Genomic DNA, 19,061 nt, shown 5'->3' with positions numbered 1-19,061 from the left:
CCGATGTGTCTTTTGTCTTGAATGAAACTCATGTTGATGTCCTCTAAGTTGACGTTGATCCTCTTTGACCCCCTTTATTATATTTCATGTTAAAGGTGCAGTGTGTAGGATTTGTCGCCATCTAGAAGTGAGAATGCAGATTGCAACCAACTGAAACTTCTCCAGTGTACCGAGCGTGTAGGAGAACTACTGACGCGAAAACGCAAATGGCCCTATCTAGAGCCAGTGTTTGGTTTGTCCGTTCTGGGCTACGAAAAACAATATTATGTTCCTGCAGTAGAGGAGGCTGCAGTTTCAGGACCACAGTCCTAGGACCGCATTTCTAGCACCCTTGTTAGAAATAGCCGACATGAAATGACCACGACCTCTACGTACGTGCCGCACGTAATTCGTTAAATTACGTGCCGCCACCACGGAAACAATTTAGGTGTAGGCAACAAAACTACTTTGTTAGGTTTAGAAAAAAAAAAAGATCATGGTTTGGGTTACATGGCTAAAGCTGGACTAGAATAACAAGGATATATTATTTACTCAGGATTACGTGTAAAAAATAACATGATCAAGTGTGAATGAAATCCTTCACAACTCTTGAAAAAGTGCTCACATTCATTTCTCTCTGTTCTGATCTTGAGGAAATTGATGCTGCATTAAATGATTTTTGGCCACAAGAGGGCAGAAAACCTCCAAAACAAGTAGTAGTCTGGTTTCTAGAAACTGATGAATACAGGTATAATTAATTATTCACTTTTAGCTAAGAAAAATATCTGGTCTTGAGCTTTCAAGATGTACAATGACTATGCACACAGACCACTGTTAATTAATTAGTTAATGTTATTGTCCTTCATGTCCTGCCCAGTTGTTACAGTGATGTTCAAATGTTTTAACTTGAGATGAACCAGTTTAAACTGGTACGTAGGGCTTCAGTTCTTCGATGCCAGGCAGAGGACAGCACATTTCTCGTTTGTTGAACCTAAAACCTAAAGGTAACACCCGCTCTCCGAAACTTACAAACAAAACATGATGCTAGCTCAATATGTAAAATGATTGTCATTCAAGTGTGACTAAAAATACTCCTTCAGTTGTCAATTTGTTTCTATATTCAAAGGTTAATAAAAAGCATAAAGTATAAATACTTGTAGATTAATAAAGATATTCAATGTGTTCAGTATTCCATAATGCATTTATTCCCCCCACCCAACATTTAAAAATAGCATTTACTAAACATAAGCAGACAAGACAGTGCATAGCTGCACCTCTGTACAACATGTTTGTACCATGACACCATAAATAAAAATCTATAAACATCGGTTAAGTAAAAAGTCTGTCTCGAGATCCATCGCAGACCCACAAAAATAATAATTATACAAGTTTTACAAAGTAATCTCCCCTTTCTCCATCCATGAACATTTACATCCCAGTTAAAAGCTTTACAGGAGAGCCAACATCCAAATCAACTCCCAGTTAGCTCACCGTACAGGAACAAAACAGCCAGCATGACACGGAGAAACTAAATCATAAAGAAAATTCATACACTGTAACGTGTCCTACATGTTGTAGTGTATGGATTTTACTATCTTGCCCACCTGCAAACAAGGCCCCCATCCTGTGGTGCATCCGCATGAAACAGGTCGTACTTATTGCTGCACACTGCTTTTGGCAACATGAGGAAGAAACATGAAGAGTCTAAAACACATCAGCTGCAGCAGCGGGCAGTGAGATCAACCACAGACGGTTCCAATGTGACCGGCACCGTTACTCCTTTCTGCAGGTTAGCCGACATGTGAACGTTACATTCTTAAACTATGAAAGGAATGTGTTGTTTCTTTCTTCAATAGTTTTGTTTGGATGTTGTCCGTCGATGTTAACATGTAATTAATAAGTTTAGATTGTTTTTTATTTGCTCACCCCTCACAACCAAAGACAATTACTTTCCTCTGATCGTCACGTAAGACCTTTTATTTAATCATGTAGGGGTGATCTGATATGCACCAGAAGTGTCCTTATTGAAATATGTCATTTGACAGCTAATCTTGATTGTTTCTAAAAGTATTTGTGATGACTAAAAAGCAGATTTCCCTCTGACATTTACAAAAATACTTTTGCATCAACAAGCTTTTTAAGTTATGAAGGATCCACCTGCTGTAGACAAAACATCAAGAACAAATCTGTTTGAAAAATGTTCTGTAAATATATGTGATTTAGAGTTGAAGTCATGATTGCTTAATATTTAGTAACATATCTGGACAGTGATGTTACAGTGAAATAAACCGATAGGTTTCTGGCCTGACGAATGACATCCACTCTTCTTTACGCTCTGTTTTGGTCTACGCCGACTCCTTATAAAGATCTGGTGCTTTAACTGTTAAATGCTCCACTTTGTTCTGCCGTCACTCAGTAAATCGGTCTGCTGTTGGGAAGGTGCTTTAAACGGCGTGTTGAAGGGAGTTGATGAGAGCATTTACATTTAACTCAACTGGCTATGAGCGGCTGTAAAACCAAACATTCATAGAGCCATCCCGGCCTGTTCTCATTCCCAGGGCGTCAAATACTGCCGCTTTGTCACGGCCATCGACATTCAATACCGCCGCACAAGGTACCACTTAGCGCCGGTATGCCTCATCCGTGGCAACAGTAAACGCTCAGGGAAAGTGCAGCAGGAGTTTGGTGATGTAGTTTAAAGAGCAAAAAAAGACGGGCAGAAGGGGAAGTGGATGGTTCAACAAACACAGGCTTTCATCCGGTTCGTGTCCCGTGTGTCACTTTACAATCAGCTGTTCATTTGTGTCCCATATTCACAACATCAAGTCACATTTTCACTGTAAAAACGTAGTTATCTTAAGCTCAACCATGTAGTTTTTCCAAAACCTAACTAAGTGATTTTGTTGCCTAATCCCCAGCAATTGTTTTTGTTTAATTTCCAACACAAGCACGTGTTTACTGCGAGCGAAAAGTGACGCCAAGGGGTCTGACAAAGCGTCAGTATGTGACGAGGTGGGATGAGAACGTGGTTGGCCATCCAGAGATGGATGTTTATTTTCTGCTATTATGAGCAACACTTTCATGTTACATAGTTCAATCAATGAACATGTTGGTAATGAAGGTTTTCATGACAGTTGAACTGAAAACTAAACATCCCGGTAGATAAATGCTACCTTTATGAAATGTATAATTTTAATCAATGCTGACACTTGGAGGTCTCGGAGGTTTTGATTCGACTCCTTTGTCATTTTTGAGGCTGCCGTTTCTGATATTTCTGCTTCAGTTTAACGCAGTCCAACACCACAAAGCACAGCCTCAAAGTGCACGACAGTCAACATACGAACAGCAGCGGTCTTAATAAAACCAAAAATAGACATTTGAATAAAGTAGTAATTATTCCAGGGCTGTTGAAAAATGACAACATACAGGTGTTTTCTCAATCAGTGTAAAACATTCAACTTTATATCTTTCTTTAAAACAGGCGGAGGTGATTTCCCTCCCTGCTGGAGGAAAACTGAGCAGCTACTGGTTCCCAAGATCCTACAAACTATGTCAGCACTAAGAGCTAGTTTTCTCTATAAATAAAAAAAAAGGATAATTATTGATACTAGTTTGACTCTGGGAAGCCCCGAGCGCAGCGACCCTTTTTCCCCTTTTCCCCTCCAGACTAAATACTGTGACAGTGTTTCAAATTTGTCAAAGACAAACAAAGTACACCAAAAAAAGGCCATATTATTAGAATATAACCGCACTATCCCCCCTTACCCACATCTACAGCTGAAAAAACAAGCTCACAGGCTACAACTGGCACTTTTACAAAAATTCAATCAACGTGCGTTGTCCCTACAAAATAAATGAGCAATGCCGAGACATTTGAATCACAAAGAAAAAAGAACATGAAATGTTATATTGCTGCAGTGAGATGCTCAGCGCGCATCAGAGATCCTGCAAGAAGAGAAAGCAAGTGACTGTTGTTTCCTAAATTAAACAGTTCTTCAAGCAGTAAAAAAGGCTTTTCATTAATAAATGATTAGTTAACAGACTGTAATCGATAAAGATAATCAAACCTCTCGTCCACCTGAAATGACAGTTGAATCTTTAATTGCACAAACCAAACCTGTGATTTCATGCACGATGTCTCATTTTAATCTGTCCAGTGACCGTCTGACACCAATGTTACAAAAATGCTTTTAAAATAAAAACACCAGGATTTTAAAGTCACTTGACAGACAGATGGTCACAATCTGCGTAACACATTTTGTTGTTTCATGATGTGCAAACTCGAACCGGACCTCTGTTTAAAAAACAAAACATAAACACGACAGAGCAGCTTTGGTTCAATCGCCTGACAGGAGAGAAAATCTCACTCTGCCCGAGAAGCTTCGCATAAATACCAATTAAAAAAAACAAGCACTGCATTGTTTTAAATTGATTCTTCAACTCCAAACTGTGACGGCAACATAATGAATCTCTACTACATTTTACATGGTTAGACTCTCTAAGAGAGATGAAACATGAGCATCCTTACAGTTTGATTTGGTAAATCTAATTTGAACTTTTTACATTAATGCATTAATAATAACAAAAGGTGGAAGTATTTGCTATCTTGGGGACAAGGACAGATATACGGGAGGTCACTGACTGTTCTGGGTGACAGAACTGGTCTCACTCTGAAGGTTTATCTCCGTTCAAAGACATGGGAGGCTTTATGTGTGTGCGTTTGACAGTGGCAGGTGAAAACACTTGCGGTTAACAAGTGTGACTGAATCTTTAGCATCGGCTTCTTGCAGACGCATTGAATGGATTTTTTCAATTTGATTTCAAAATGTGGGCATTTTTCTTCATCAGGTACCTGTAATTTTGAACCACGTTGGAAAGTGAGTGCAGTCTAAATGCTACTGTTACCATGGTAACATGCTGATGTTATAATGTTCACCATGTTAGTATAGCATGCTAGTATGCTAACATTAGCACTAAACAAAGCTGAGGTTGATGGGAATTGTTACTAGTTTTGCAGGAATTTATTCATAAATGAATTGAAATTTTCATCTGATAGAGAAAAGTGAGAGGATCGTATCGTCAGGTCAAATCTGAGCGTCACCTAAAATCCTCCACTGTCTACAAACACGTCCCATCTGACCTCAAGCTTCTGAAGAGTGGAACACGTTTTATTCACTGAGGACAACAATTCAAACAGAAAAATGCCACCCCTAAATATGAAATGCCTAAAAACCTAAATATTGAGGCCTTCCTCTGAGATTTGTTTGTTACAAAATGTAACATGACTGTTGTTTCGGTGCAAGTTAGCGTTCACATTAAATAATTACAGCTGGCATCCTCTCCTCTGAAAGTGAACAAAATAACCCAAAACGAATTATGGCTGGTTGTGAAAACAAAACTCAGACATTTCCAGACAGTAAGGTGCAAATCATTCGTCAACTACCTTTTATGTGTCCACCTGCTGTGGCACATTTCTGTGTCCATATAACACGGCTGAATCTGTCACCAAAATGTCTGACAACAGGTGATTTAAGTTTTGTTTCCATCCCATACAGTCGGTACCAAACTAATAAATAAACAATGACGTACAGCGAAGCTGTCAGAAAGTGGAGTTTAGACGGGGGGAGGAGCGTGGGAGAGGTCACGTCACTGGCCGTCTCATTCTTCCTATCCAGAACAAACAGCACTTGCCTTCAGTCTCGTGTTTGGAGCGGGGCTGCGTCCCGCTGCTGGGAGGGCGGCTACACAGTTATGTCTATGACAGGCTCCTCCTTTACACCACATACTGGTGGTTGCTGCTAAGGTTTGTCGTGTAGGCCTGCCGGCTGTACTGGAAGTGGTCGGTCAACACGTTGTTCCAGTTGTGCTGCTGCTCTGAGCCGTGGGAGAAAGGCACTGACCCGTTGGCCTGGATCTTCTCCAGTGCCGGGTTGTCGAAGGTCATCAGGTCCTGCTTGGTGCTCGGCAGCAGCTTCTTCTCCTCCTTGTTATCGTCGTACTTGGCCTGTTGGCAGAGGAGAAGGGCAAATGGATTTTAAATGACTGGGTGTCTGTGGAGTTGGTTGCCTGGCACTGCACTGTGGCTGCCCACAGATCCTAAATAGTTTGAGTGAGTCATGTTTCTCCAAGAGGATAAATAAAGTGCAAGTTAACCATTTACTTTTTACATTTAAGTCGATGGCAAACAGCCACAAGTTGGATGGAGAGTGACGGATATGAAAAGCTGCTTTTAGAGCTCCAAGCGGTCTACAGTTTAGGAGAGAACAACTGTAAATAGAGCAAAGTCCTGGCAGAGCATATAATAGACTATAGACAGAGAATATAAAGAGCACATAGTGGCGGCTGGTTGCTATGGAAAAGAATGCATTATTATGCAAGCCGGTTCATTCAATTTATTACCACAAAATAAGGCCAAGGCGGCAATTTTTTTTAAAGAATAACTGTAAACTGCAGGATGACTTAGTGTTTGGAAACTTCCATACGTTGGACCAATATTATCTGCTGATATTTGCTTCTCATATGAACATCAGCAGAGGTGTAGATGGCTGACTAGAGCTGCAACGATTAATCAATTAGTTATCAACTATTAAATTAATCGGCAACTATTTTGATAATCAATTAATCGGTTTGAGTAATTTTTTCAGGAAAAAAAGTCAATATTCTCTGATTCCAGCTTCTTAAATGTTAATATTTTCTGGTTTCTTTACTCCTCTGTGACATTAAACTGAATATCTTTGAGTTGTGGACAAAACAAGACATTTGAGGACGTCATCTTGGGCTTTGGGAAACACTGATCCACATTTTTTTACGATTTTCTGACATTTTATAGACCGAACAACTAATCAATTAATCGAGATAATAATCAACAGATTAATCGACAATGATAATAATCGTTAGTTGCAGCCCTATATGGCTGATGAAGAGTTTGAAATGAAGAGGAATGACAGAAGACTAGTGCTTTTCCTCTTTCCTTCATCCATCCAAGTGGTCGGGTCGACTCACCTTGTTGTAGAGGAAGACCCCGACTATGGCCGTCATCATACCCATGACGTTTGTCATGGTGACTGGGTTGCGCAGCATTAGCAGCGATATGCTAATGACCATGATCCTCTTGGTGGCGTTGGCGACGGCGTAGCTGAGCGGGCTGACGATGTTCAGCACGCTGAAGGCGATGACGTTCTGAGCGAAGTTGCAAAAGCCGCTGATGAGCAGGAGGACGAAGGTACCCGTCCATCCCGTGAAGTCCGTCTGTAAGGAGAGCAGTGCGGTCAGGCTACGTTCAGGGTTGTAAAACAAGCCAGATGCTGCTGAACTCCAACCACCGCAGCAGGTGGTGTAAACGTCATTAAAGAGCCACTAATGCTACTCACCAGGTCTCCGTTAACTAGGAACACAGAGAGATCCACCAGAACCCAGGTGGGCAGCATGAAGATTACGGCATTAAAGCCGAGGATGTTGAGCAGCCTCAAGTGGTGGATCTTTGTGTCGCGCAACACCTTTAAAAGAGGGAAAAAAAGATCAGTTAAGAAAAAATAAATAAGTCACAACTGTAATGTAAAGTTGTGATTGTTACGATACTTTCTATTGTCCACTATGAACTTGGAGTCCACTCCACCTGCCTCTTTAAAACAGAAACAATCCATCACCATAAACCTAAAAAAGTCAGTTCAATATGAGCAAAGATATTTTAAAACTGGGCCATATTGTCATAACAGTTCCAACCTTGACAATTGTGAACCAATCACTTTGTTGTAGAGTTGCAATTGTTGCCAAAATCTGGGCTTGTACCAAGTGAAATCTCAGTGAAATTGTGGATATGATCAGCAGGAAAAAAGTGTCAGTCAGGCATGGAAATATTTTATTTTTTTCTTCTAATTTTTGCTATTTCACTTTGATGTTAACAAGAGAAAATGATCTTTGAGATTAAACAGTCATAGGTCGATTTTTACAAGGGTCAGTGAAATGCTGCATTCAGAAATTCAGCATTTAGAGGTACGAATCTCCCTTCAGTCCTTTCCCTCCTTTGTGTGTTGACTGATTTATAGGGCTTTTATTGGCAAGAATCTGGCGATACAATACGTATCATGATAGAGGGGTTACGATTCAATGTGGATATATTGTGACACTGTAAGCAAGGCGATATGTTGTTATTTTTAAATCTAATTTCAGGAAAACTGTAATTTTTATGCAATTTTTATCAATCACAACAGTTGGATCTGCATTTATCACAGTCCCTGTAACATCCAACATCATAGCACTACTTTGAGAGGGTGCATCTCTTTGCCAATGAAATACAGTATCGACTGAGTTAATCTTTGCATGTAAACTATTGATTAAAAAGTAGTGTTTTTGAGAATCAATACAGTATCATAACATAATATTGCAATAATCTCAATTTTCTTTACACCCCTACTGACTTCTGCCATTATTCTTCATTTGTAATACTGTATTTAACAATACAACTTTAGTAATGTCTATTGTCTAATCTAAACTACACTAGTTCTCCAAACCAACACTTATAATTAATCATGACAGCAAAAACTGGGAACCTAGGTTCATGGTTGAAAGAAAAACACACTTTTGTGATTACAGTTAGAGGTCACTTGTGAAATCCAGCTCCTCCTCCTCATTTCTTCAACAGAGAACCACTTCTCTTTTCTGACGCCACACACACACACACAACTCCACAAACCAGGATGTCAGTTTCGGGCGTTTCACATCAAACCACCCAGTAGTAAGATTTTTCAATTACCCCCCCATCATCATGTGGCACATACCAGCCTGAGAGTGAGTTACCTTTTTGGAGAAGATGTTCTGCAGAGAGAAGCAGAGCGTGGCAGCCAGAGCGCTGATGAGTCCTGAAAGATCAAAGGACAGCTCAGTGGCCGTGGCCAGCAGCACTCCTCCGATGATGGGGATGAGCGATACATACACCTACGACAGGGACCACACAGAGACGGGAGGCAGAGTCAGCAGAAACCAAGACAAAAACCACTTTACCAGTTTATATCCAGTCACATTTAAATATCAAAACATCATTTGCTGCATCAGGGAGTGTTTCCCAGTCGACTCCAATCCAATTTCAGAGACCAAACAATTAATAAAGAAAATGATCTGCAGATAAATTGATAATGAAAGTAAGTTATTTGTCAGTTGCATCCCTACTAAAATGAGACAGAATCAGGGATGGGCATTTCAAGCAAAAATACTATTTGATAATCACTGGGAACTATTTTTCTGTCGCTTCACAGCAAGAGGGTCGCAGGTCTGAATCTGGCTTTGGTCCCTTCTGTGTGGAGTTTGCATGTTCTCCCCGTGTTAGCGTGGGTTTACTCCGGGTACTCCGGTTTCCTCCCACAGTCATGAAGGTTAGGTTAATTGTTGACTCTAAATGTACCGTGGGTGTGAATGTGAGCGTGAATAGTTGTCTGTCTCTATGTGTCAGCCCTGTGTTAGTCTGGCGATCTGTCCAGGGTTTACCCCACCTTCGCCCAATGTCAGCCCCTCCCACCCCCCCGCGACCCTGAATAGGATAAGCAGTTACAGATAATGGATGGATGGGAACTATTCGATCACCTTTCGAAGATCGCGCCCCAACCCCTGCAGCTGCTCCGTGAGGAGAAAGTACAGTGGGGGAAGAACAGCGTGTAGCGCCGGCACATTTTCAAATCTAACGCGATGGATTAATGACTTATTTTGACCAAATGTTTTGGAACAATGGAAAGACTAACCAAGGTGGTATTCCTGAGTTTTATCTTGTTTCAGTCGAGTTTAAATTAAGTGATTTTTACGATAATCCTCCGCCGCTCAAACACATCTCCCAGCTGAAAGTACGGGGGTTACGGCGCCGCGCCACACACACACCTGCACCGACGGAAAAGAGCCAAACTGAACATGCCGCACACGTTTTACCAGTGCCTGGTGGTAGCGTTACTATCAGGCTGCACTTTTGACCATAAAAAACAAGTTAAAATATATTTCAAGACAAGACGATAGTCACATAAACTATTTGATTTTTTATAATTTAATGATTATTAGAACATTTTAAAATCAGGACCCATCCTTAGGAAGAATATGAGTGGCCTGTTGCCACATTTCTTTGGCAATATCTCAACAACGATAATTTAAAAAAAAAGTTATGCGATCGATTGAACACCTACAAATCATCACAGTAACTTTGGCAGGCTAATAGAGGAGTAAAGAGTGTTTTTGCATAGAACATGTAAGGTTTCCAACATTCCTCTAAGACAAAAATCCAAAGCACAGCCACATTTTAACCTCCTAAAGAAGATATAACTTTATAAAACTTCTTCACTAAGTACTGCAGGAACATCAATCTATTCAAATACATGTTAGGATAATGAGACAACATTTCCACACCTTTAGAGGCTGCAGCTGGACGACTAACCCTTCTATCTGAGACCACACACACCTCATGAGCTGAAACTATCAGAAACATCTACAGCAATATTTATTTGCATGTTGAAAATGTTGGATCATGAGAAATGACAGAGATGTGCAGTTATTATGAAACCCACTTGTGCACCCACTCACTCACCCTCAAACCAACCACACAGAGTGAAACTGCACTGAGTACTAACTAAACAGCTTACTGACATCAAAACATCCAACTGCCCTCAGTTTTATTTACCGAGGAACTCAGTAGTAAAAGAACAGTAGTTAGAAGAGGCTTTAAAAGAAAAGTAAACTGGTTTGGAACTTGTTTTAGCCGGAAACAGTCTTTACTCTCTCTACTGGCTCTACATCAACAAAACTGTAGACTGTGCTTTAAAGTCAGCTCTCTTAATATGTTGGTTGATGATTAAACATTCAACAGGATGCACTATGAGAAGCAGAGCAGCTTTGTTAAACACAACACAATATTATCTTTTGCTAACACACAGAAGATGCTGACATATCCTACAAGTACTTGTAACACAAGCACTTTATTGCAACGGGGCTGGTTTTCTTTTTTGTAACCCTGAAAATGAAGTGAGTTCTTGTCGTCTATTTTGGCAGAGGCCTAGATTCCTGTCCCACTTCAGGTTGCACGACTCCTTTTGGAAATTCATCCTGAAGGCTTTCTGCACTCAAAAGGAAAGTTGGAGAGTATACGAATGCATTTGCATGGTACCGTTTAGTCATACTGTATGTACTCAGTTCTTTGAAGATCTAGTGTCCACTTTATTAGGTACACTTGTGCTGTCCAATGCAATCCAATACAACAGGTCTACTGCTTTTAAGATGCTTGTTTTTTCACTGTTATACAGGTATTAATTAAGTGGCCACTATATATATAGTATATTTTGTTCAGTCTATGATGTTTGAGAGTCTGTCATGTTTTAACAAAGCTGAGTCAAGTATTAACACTAAACTTAGTTGAATTATTTTGATAAAGTATTTCTTTTAGATGTTCTAACTCACTGGTTCCCAACCTGGGAGTCCTGACCCCCACTAGGGGTTACCAAAGCTTTACAGGGGGTTGCAAGGCTTTCTTGATTTTAATGGGTGTAAAGTTTAAGTTTTAAGAAAAAAACAAATATATATACTGTATATAGTTGGCCTCTATCTCCGCATTTCATTAATTTCTGTGAATAAATACTAAATGAAATTGTTATTTTTAAAGTTTAAACTCTATAAAACCTCACAGGATAAGGGAACGGTGAAGACCTGAACACAAGTTATATTCACAGAGCCTTCCCCTCTGCTAAACAGCCTCGTCCTGTATTAGAAAAGTACACAATTAAAACAAAGCTAATAGAACAATGGCCAAGCATCAAACAGGATCTCTACACACAGTAACACGTCATCAACACCTACGTTCCCCGTGTGTCTGTGGACCCAGCCTGTCTGGATACTGAACTGTTGACTGTAAGGTAAACATGACAAGGTGGTGTTAGACACTCCTTTCTCACATTTAGCAAACCTAGACTGTAAAATGTTCCGCCATCAGGATGGAAAATTAAACTGTATTCCAGAGATGTTGTGAACTTTGCCCTAATCCAATAGCAATCAGTCAAGTAGAGGCAGATATTGAGATTAGTTCTCTTTTTTTTCATTGAGATCTTATTTGTCTTACACAATAGAGCTGCATAGACAACACCACTAAGATGTTATAAGCCAAACAGTTTAACAGTTTGACAACTGAACACAGCCGTGCATGCAGAGAATACACCATAGTTTCCTCTTAATGTTCACCATCGACGCTAATTTAGACTTTGTCGCATTTGATTTTGTATTTTAGTTCATCTACAGTGCACACAGGCCGAGATGAGCCAAGATATTTATGGTCGGGGATAAATTTGTAGAGTTGAAACGATTAGTCCATTAATCAACTCGTCAATCGACTGAAAATTATTTGGCAAATTTTGTTTATTCATTGAAGTCATTTTTTAAAAGGTCCAGTGTGTAGGATCTGGCGGTATCTAGCGCTGAGGTGAGGAGATTACAACCAACTGAAGCCTCTCCCATGTACCAAGCGTGTAGGAGAGCTACGGTGGCCGACGCGAAAACGTAAATGGCCCTCTCTAGAGCTAGCTGTTGTAAGGGTAATGTAGGTCATTTGAAGCAGAGCCAGTGCGTGGAGTGTGTGTATATGTGGGAAGTGAGTGGTGAAGCAAGAGTGAGAGAGAGCGGCGGCGACGGGAGCAAGTAATGTTATCGACTCTGGCCCAAGCAGGAAAAGTTAACAGTGTTTGGTTTGTGCGTTCAGTGCATGGATGCATTAAGAGAACTGGATACGGCGTTTTTAGGAGGGCTCCCGTTCATTCCTATGAGAGATGCTCAGTGAAGCCAAAATGGACCGACTGCCGAGTGATAAAGTACAGGGATCATCTGGCGATCTTCCGCATCCATTGAGCCCATAGAGTAGGCGCAGTCGCGTTTCTTTTAACGCCGCCTCCAAGTCCTCGGATCATCCTCGGTCTGGGTCTCATTCACATGAACAGAGGAAGGAAAATAACTCTGGATTCGGCTATTAGTGCGTTTTACAACTTGTACGACCTAATGATTTAAAAAAGGGCTATTCAAGTGTTCATACTGGGACGTTGATTCACCTCAAAAAAATTATCCGCTGAGTTACAGACGTCTCTTTTCCAATGTAAGTCTATGGGGAAAAAGTCTTTCTGGGCCAAATGGCATCACGTGACGGACACGAAAGTTTTAGTACCACCGTTTGGCCACTACGAAAATTGGCTTCAAAGCCTAGTGCTCTTCCAGGGCCGGTTTTGTTTTGTTTTCTGGTGTGTCATGTTTGACACCATGGCTGGAAGCAGGGTTAGTACAGTGAAAATGTTACAGTGGTTACTTCATTTTTTTTTTTATATCTGTTACTTATTCAGTCTCTCTTTCAAATTCTCAAACCAGAGTCGGTGATTGTTGGAACAGTAGAGAGAATAACAAAGACGGCTTTGATGAGTTTTATTTTGTTTCTGTTGAGTTTGAATGAAGTATGTTTTACGACGATCAGCGAGGTCAGATTACTGTTTTCTGCCTGGAGTCTGGTGGCTCTGAGTAGAGCATATTAATTATATGTTTTGCAAATTAATAAATTAAAATAATTGTCCAAATCCCTGTTGATTTTATCTATTATATATTCACTTCAACACTCTTCACATTATTAGCGTGTCCACACGGGTGTCATGTTTCCATCACTGCCGATCGGAGCTGGAGCCGATAAATACCCGTCACTACTGCAGAGTTATTTGATCCGGGAATGAATGCTGATTGTAACTTTTCCCACTGAAGACAAAAGCCAGTTGTTAGTAGGTTTTTTTGTCCAGTGAGAATGGCTTAAGAGATCAAACAAATCAAACAAAGAGTGTGTGCACATTACAGGTGAGTTGTCATGTCCTCAAAAAAACATTGCACCTCTCTGAGCCAGAAAATCTAGTTCGTTCTCATATTACTCTTCCTCAGGAAATGTTCAACCACCTGAGGCCTTTTCACCACTTGCACACTGCATAACAAAATAGTTTACATGAAAGAAAGCAGCCTTTCAAAAGACATGCATCAACACAAAGCCAGCTGGCTCATGTAATATGAAAAGTAGGAAATGAGTTTGGGGATTTACCAGGTGAATGTGGCCAGCTGGTGGAAATAAAAAGTTAGTTTCCCTCCCAGACCTCAGAACATCTGATCAACTTCAGGGACAAAAGCCCCTGCAGATGGCCGTAATATGAGCTGCAGTACAGGCACAGTAATGTGCCACATCACCGGCACAGTACTGTGCCACATCACCACTGCTCAGACTCAAACATTGAGAAACAGAGCGGGCCTTGTGCCATGTTTGCTGTGTCGAACCTACTCACCTTTGTGGTTTGCTTCTCCTTCATGATAATTCTTGATAGGAGCACAACCCATATTGGCATTGTAGCTTTGACTGTGTGAGAAAAAGAAAGACAGAAAGGGGACAATGTCAGGAAAGTATAACAATCAGTTTGTTTCCATGACAAACATATAATGCCATTCAACATAAGTATGAACTATAAAATGCTCCTGCGTCAGAGTCTGTCAAACACACCTCTATTGCATTGCGTCACTGACTGACGTACTAGTAGTTGTATACTCTTGTATGTTAACAACGATGAGAGTTTTACTCTAGAGTGGTGGCTCCCTGATAGTTTAAAACATGTGATACTATGATCATATATTTTGAGACTTTAAAACAAATCAAAACTAGATTCAGAGGCATTGAAAATGGCCATCTACAAGGACAGAAGTAAGCTATTAAAGCAAAGCAACTTTCAAACGTTAGACAGAGAGAGAGAGAGAGAAAGAGATTTCATTGACATGGCAGCTGTGACTGAGAATGCCAAGGTTCTTTAAAATAGTTTAGAGGAGGTCAAAACATGCAAAGACTAGTTTAATTTGAAGTCGACTTACTTCTAGCTGGAGTTAGGACAAACTATTAGAAGTTAGGAGGACTATTTTAGTCATACGTTTCACCCTGCACTCAGTTGTCAGTTTATTAGGTACATCTAGCCAAAGCTAATGAACATCTAACATATGAAGGGTATAATGTTCAATTTATGATCATTTCATGAACTAAAAACACACTGTGAAAAGGTTAAAGACGAAAACAAGGATAACTCTCAGACCGGACAACGCCGTGGTAGCGACCTGTCAATCACACGGTAGCCCCGCCCTAAAGCATCCCCTGCTTTATGGTCTATTTGACACTCAAATACCAGTGTTTAATTAATAGGCTGTATGCTTCACTGTGTGGAATCATTCTTTTATGTGAAAGTCATACTAATGCAGTAAAAAAATGGTCAAAACTTACACAGGATTTAAAATTCCAGTATACAATGTATATTAACATAGAATTTAACTGAATAGATCGGCCCCATTGTCACCAATACCTGATCCAGCTATTTGAGTCAGGATCGGCCTGATATCTGATTCGGCATCGGTGCATCTAACCGAGCGTACATTTTCACTGTCAAAGTAAACTGATGGAATGGATCTACTCAAGTAGTTTTAGCTGGTAAAACTAATTTAAGCGTGTTGATGGAAACCATGATAACGGAATTAGATTTTGTTGACATGGAAAGCAAATTAGGTGCAAAGACCACAGGGGCAGTAGGCTATATTTTTGGCATCATTGGGCAAAAATTCCATAATAACCTTTCAGCATATTGTAATTCAAGTGTTCTGAGAGATAACTAGACTGTTTTCAGGCTTTAGAAAATATGGCTGTGCTCCGGTCATGTGACCAGAACGTGGCATTCCTTCACCAGATTTCACAATGGCAGCGGCGGTGTCACAAACCTCCTCATTTTACAGCTAAACCGTGCACCACAAGATGATTCTGAAAACATTTAAGGCGAGAAATAGGCATTAACGCAACATAATATTAATTCATAATTGATCAGCGCGGCCTTTTGACCATTTGGTCGGAGTTCGTGAGTGATTGACAGCTGCTCATAGACAGCAGATGGACAGCAGACCTCAGATCAGCTCTTACTGCTTGTTTTCCTGCGGTCTGTGAAATCTTGCAGATGCCGTTAGGAGCAACGGAGGACACAGAGGCACATTATTTTTTTCAGGTTACTTCTCTAATGTACCTAATGAGTTTGTCTATAAGCTCAACTACTTAAAAATTGGTTTATAAACTATTGTATGAAAACAACCTTGAAAAAAGTATATAAAAAAAAAAAGAATATGACAACAGTCATAAAGGAAGGATGTATTAAAGGACTGTTGTAACAGATTGAATTAGTATTAGATTAGGTGTACCTAACAAAGTGTCAACTTAAACAAGACAAGTGGCAAAAAAACTAAACAAACAAACAAACAAAAACACACATAACAAAAATAAATAATACAAAAATACGAGAGTAATAATAAATTAAATCAACAAATAAGTTAATAGAAAGACTGTTGTCACATTCAGTTTAAGTTGAAGCTGTTTTGAGAGATGTTCATTGAACTTTATGGTCTTTTTGGAGGCTGCAGTTTGTGGTGAGATGTTTCTAAACCTTTGTCCACCCTATTTATATATATCTATATATCTATAGATATATAGATATCTATAGATATATATATATATCTATATATCTATAGATATATATATATATATATATATATATATCTATAGATATCTATATATATATCTATAGATATATATATAGATATATATATATATATATATCAATAAGGAGGAATTAGGAGGAAAATGAATAACATGTTGAACTGTGTTTTTAATCTGTCAGTGTGAGATGAAAGTTTGAGTCTGTACTACAGCAGGTTGTTCAGTGATGGATCCTCTCCTCTGACGTAGTATAGCAGCATTAATTAGGAGGACTGTTTACTAGTCAGGTGCCACTTTATTAGGTAAAGTAGTCTAATAAAAGGCCTGCAATAAATCCTACTGTAGTAAAGACATGCATTGAAACTATAACTATAACCATAAGAGATATGTTGATTCAACTTTATGGTCATTTTGGAGGCTGTAAATTGTGGAGCTGTTGAACTGTATTACATTATTCTGAGATGTGTTTCTTTTATTAAGTCTACCCTTATTGATATATATAAATAGGGAGGACAAAACTGTAAAAACATCCTTTCTTTTCTTAATTTTATTTCAATTTTGAATGTTGAAGTTGTTTTCTCTAATGCACTTAATGAGTTTGTCTATAAGCTCATCTAATTACAAATTGGTTTATAAACTATTGTATGAAAACAACCTTGAAAGAAGGGTAAAAATAAAGTATATAAAAAAAAGGGAATATGACAAATCATAAATGAAGGATGTATTAAAGGACTGTTGTATCAGATTGAATTAGTGTTAGATAGGTGTACCTAACAAAGTGGCACCGTAAACAAGACAGCCAGTTAGCCTTAGGAGAAAATCGTTATTGCATTATTCTGAGAGGTGTTTCTTTTATTAAGTCTAAACTTATTGATATATAAATAGGGTGGACAAAAGTTTAGAAACATCTCACCACAAACTGCAGCCTCCAAAAAGACCATAAAGTTCAATGAACATCTCTAAAAACAGCTTCAACTTAAACTGAATATGACAACAGTCTTTCTATTAACTTACTTGTTGTATTTCGTATTTTTGTATTATTATTGTTGTTGTTTTTGTTATGTGTGTTTTTTTTAACTCTATTCTTTCTTTTTATCATTATTATTACTATTATTATTATTATTTCTTAACTTTGTTTCAATTTTGAATGTTGAAGTTGGTTTTCTCTAATGTACTTAATGAGTTTGTCTATAAGCTCATCTACTTAAAAATTGGTTTATAAACTATTGTAATTACGAACTGTAAATTGCATATATAAAAACAACCTTGAAAAAAGGGAAAAAATAAAGTATATATATATATTTTAAAAAAATGCATTTTTATATCTTTGCAGATAAAGTAAAGTATTTCCTGAGTTAATCTTTGCATGTAAACTATTAATTAGAATTCAATAGAGGGGTTTTTGAGAATTAATACAGTATCACAAAACACAATATTGCAATACTCAATATTTTCGTCCACCCCTAGTAAACACTGAGTCAGTGGTAAAAGACAGTAGTAATATGGATCATGTAACCTTAATCCATGACTATTTTCAATTTAGGAATTGCTTTTTAAAACTAATATTTCATAATATAAGGAAATATCTGCCATGGTGGCAGGTGACCTGAACGTTTTACCTGCCACAGCCAACATCTGTATTTGGAAGGTGCTAATTTCATTCCCTGGTTGTATCAGATTGAATTAGTATTAGATAGGTATACCTAACAAAGTGGAAAAAGAGAGTAACTTAAACAAGATAGCCAGTTAGCGTTAGGAGAAAATGAATTACATGTTTAACTGTGTGTTTATTTTATCTGTCAGTGTGAGATGAAAGTTTGAGCCTGTAACACAGCAGGTTGTTCAGAGATGGATCAGTGTGAGATGAAAGTTTGAGTCTGTAACACAGCAGGTTGTTCAGAGATGGATCCTCCTCCTGACGTAGTAGAGCAGCATTAATTAAGTTATCCAGCTAGCTAACAGCAGCAGTGAGTTAGTCTTAAACGGAGCCTAAAGCTCACCAATTTCATAGTTAAGAGTTCCCACAGTGAGTTAATTAATCTGATGAGAGCCTGTCTATTCTCCAGCTCCACTAACCCACAGGGCCCACAGGCCAGCTCTAGTGGTCCAGCGTTAGTTAGCCTCGGAGCTAACATCAGCTGACTGTTCCTGCTACAGCCCGGACACATCATCAGTCTGCTACTCACCCGTGTGCGCATAGGAGACGGGGACTTTCCATATGCTGAAGTGAGCCGACACGGAGGCGAAGTACTTCCCGAAGGCCAGCGGCAGGATGAACCAGCGGTAGTAGCTGCTGGGCAGCTCCGCGCCGGGGACTCCCCATGCCCGGAGCAGCGGAGGCAGGAAGACGACGATGGAGATGATGTGGAACAGAGAGACTGTTACCGGGTACGGGAATCCGTTCAGGATGATCTTGTTGACGATGTTTCCTCCCGAGCTGACCGTATACCAGCCCACACATAGGAACACTATCCGGATCCCTTCCCTAACAGGGGGCCGGTCCGCCGCAGCCATCTTCCAGCGCGGAGTGACGAGGCACCGGCGGAGC

The 19,061-nt window shown here is 39.5% G+C and overlaps 1 protein-coding gene across 1 annotated transcript; it reads right to left on the bottom strand.

The window, feature by feature from the left end:
* Window positions 1–3,419: 3,419 nt before the first annotated feature.
* On the bottom strand, window positions 3,420–19,061 carry slc35e1 (solute carrier family 35 member E1). The gene is made up of 6 exons (XM_074634661.1): window positions 18,700–19,061; window positions 14,289–14,359; window positions 8,776–8,913; window positions 7,350–7,475; window positions 6,982–7,227; window positions 3,420–5,983 (listed from the first exon to the last, which is right to left on the bottom strand). Exons 1-6 carry the CDS (start codon window positions 19,025–19,027, stop codon window positions 5,753–5,755), a joined length of 1,140 nt encoding a protein of 379 aa, XP_074490762.1. The 5' UTR covers window positions 19,028–19,061; the 3' UTR covers window positions 3,420–5,752.

Source organism: Sebastes fasciatus, chromosome 5, assembly GCF_043250625.1.
Source record: "Sebastes fasciatus isolate fSebFas1 chromosome 5, fSebFas1.pri, whole genome shotgun sequence".
Classification (NCBI taxonomy): domain Eukaryota; kingdom Metazoa; phylum Chordata; class Actinopteri; order Perciformes; family Sebastidae; genus Sebastes; species Sebastes fasciatus.
Note: the sequence above shows the minus strand (reverse complement) of the source record. Positions and strands in the feature narration are given on the sequence as shown.

Bases quoted from the DNA above. Each gene is read 5' to 3' on its own strand.
- slc35e1 (XM_074634661.1), bottom strand. From the start codon at position 19,027: ATGGCTGCGGCGGACCGGCCCCCTGTTAGGGAAGGGATCCGGATAGTG. The intron at 14,360-18,699 runs GTGAGTAGCAGA...TTTCTCACACAG, and splicing joins CGTCTCCTATGCGCACACGG to TCAAAGCTACAATGCCAATA. The intron at 7,476-8,775 runs GTAACTCACTCT...CCTCTTTTAAAG, and splicing joins AGAACATCTTCTCCAAAAAG to GTGTTGCGCGACACAAAGAT.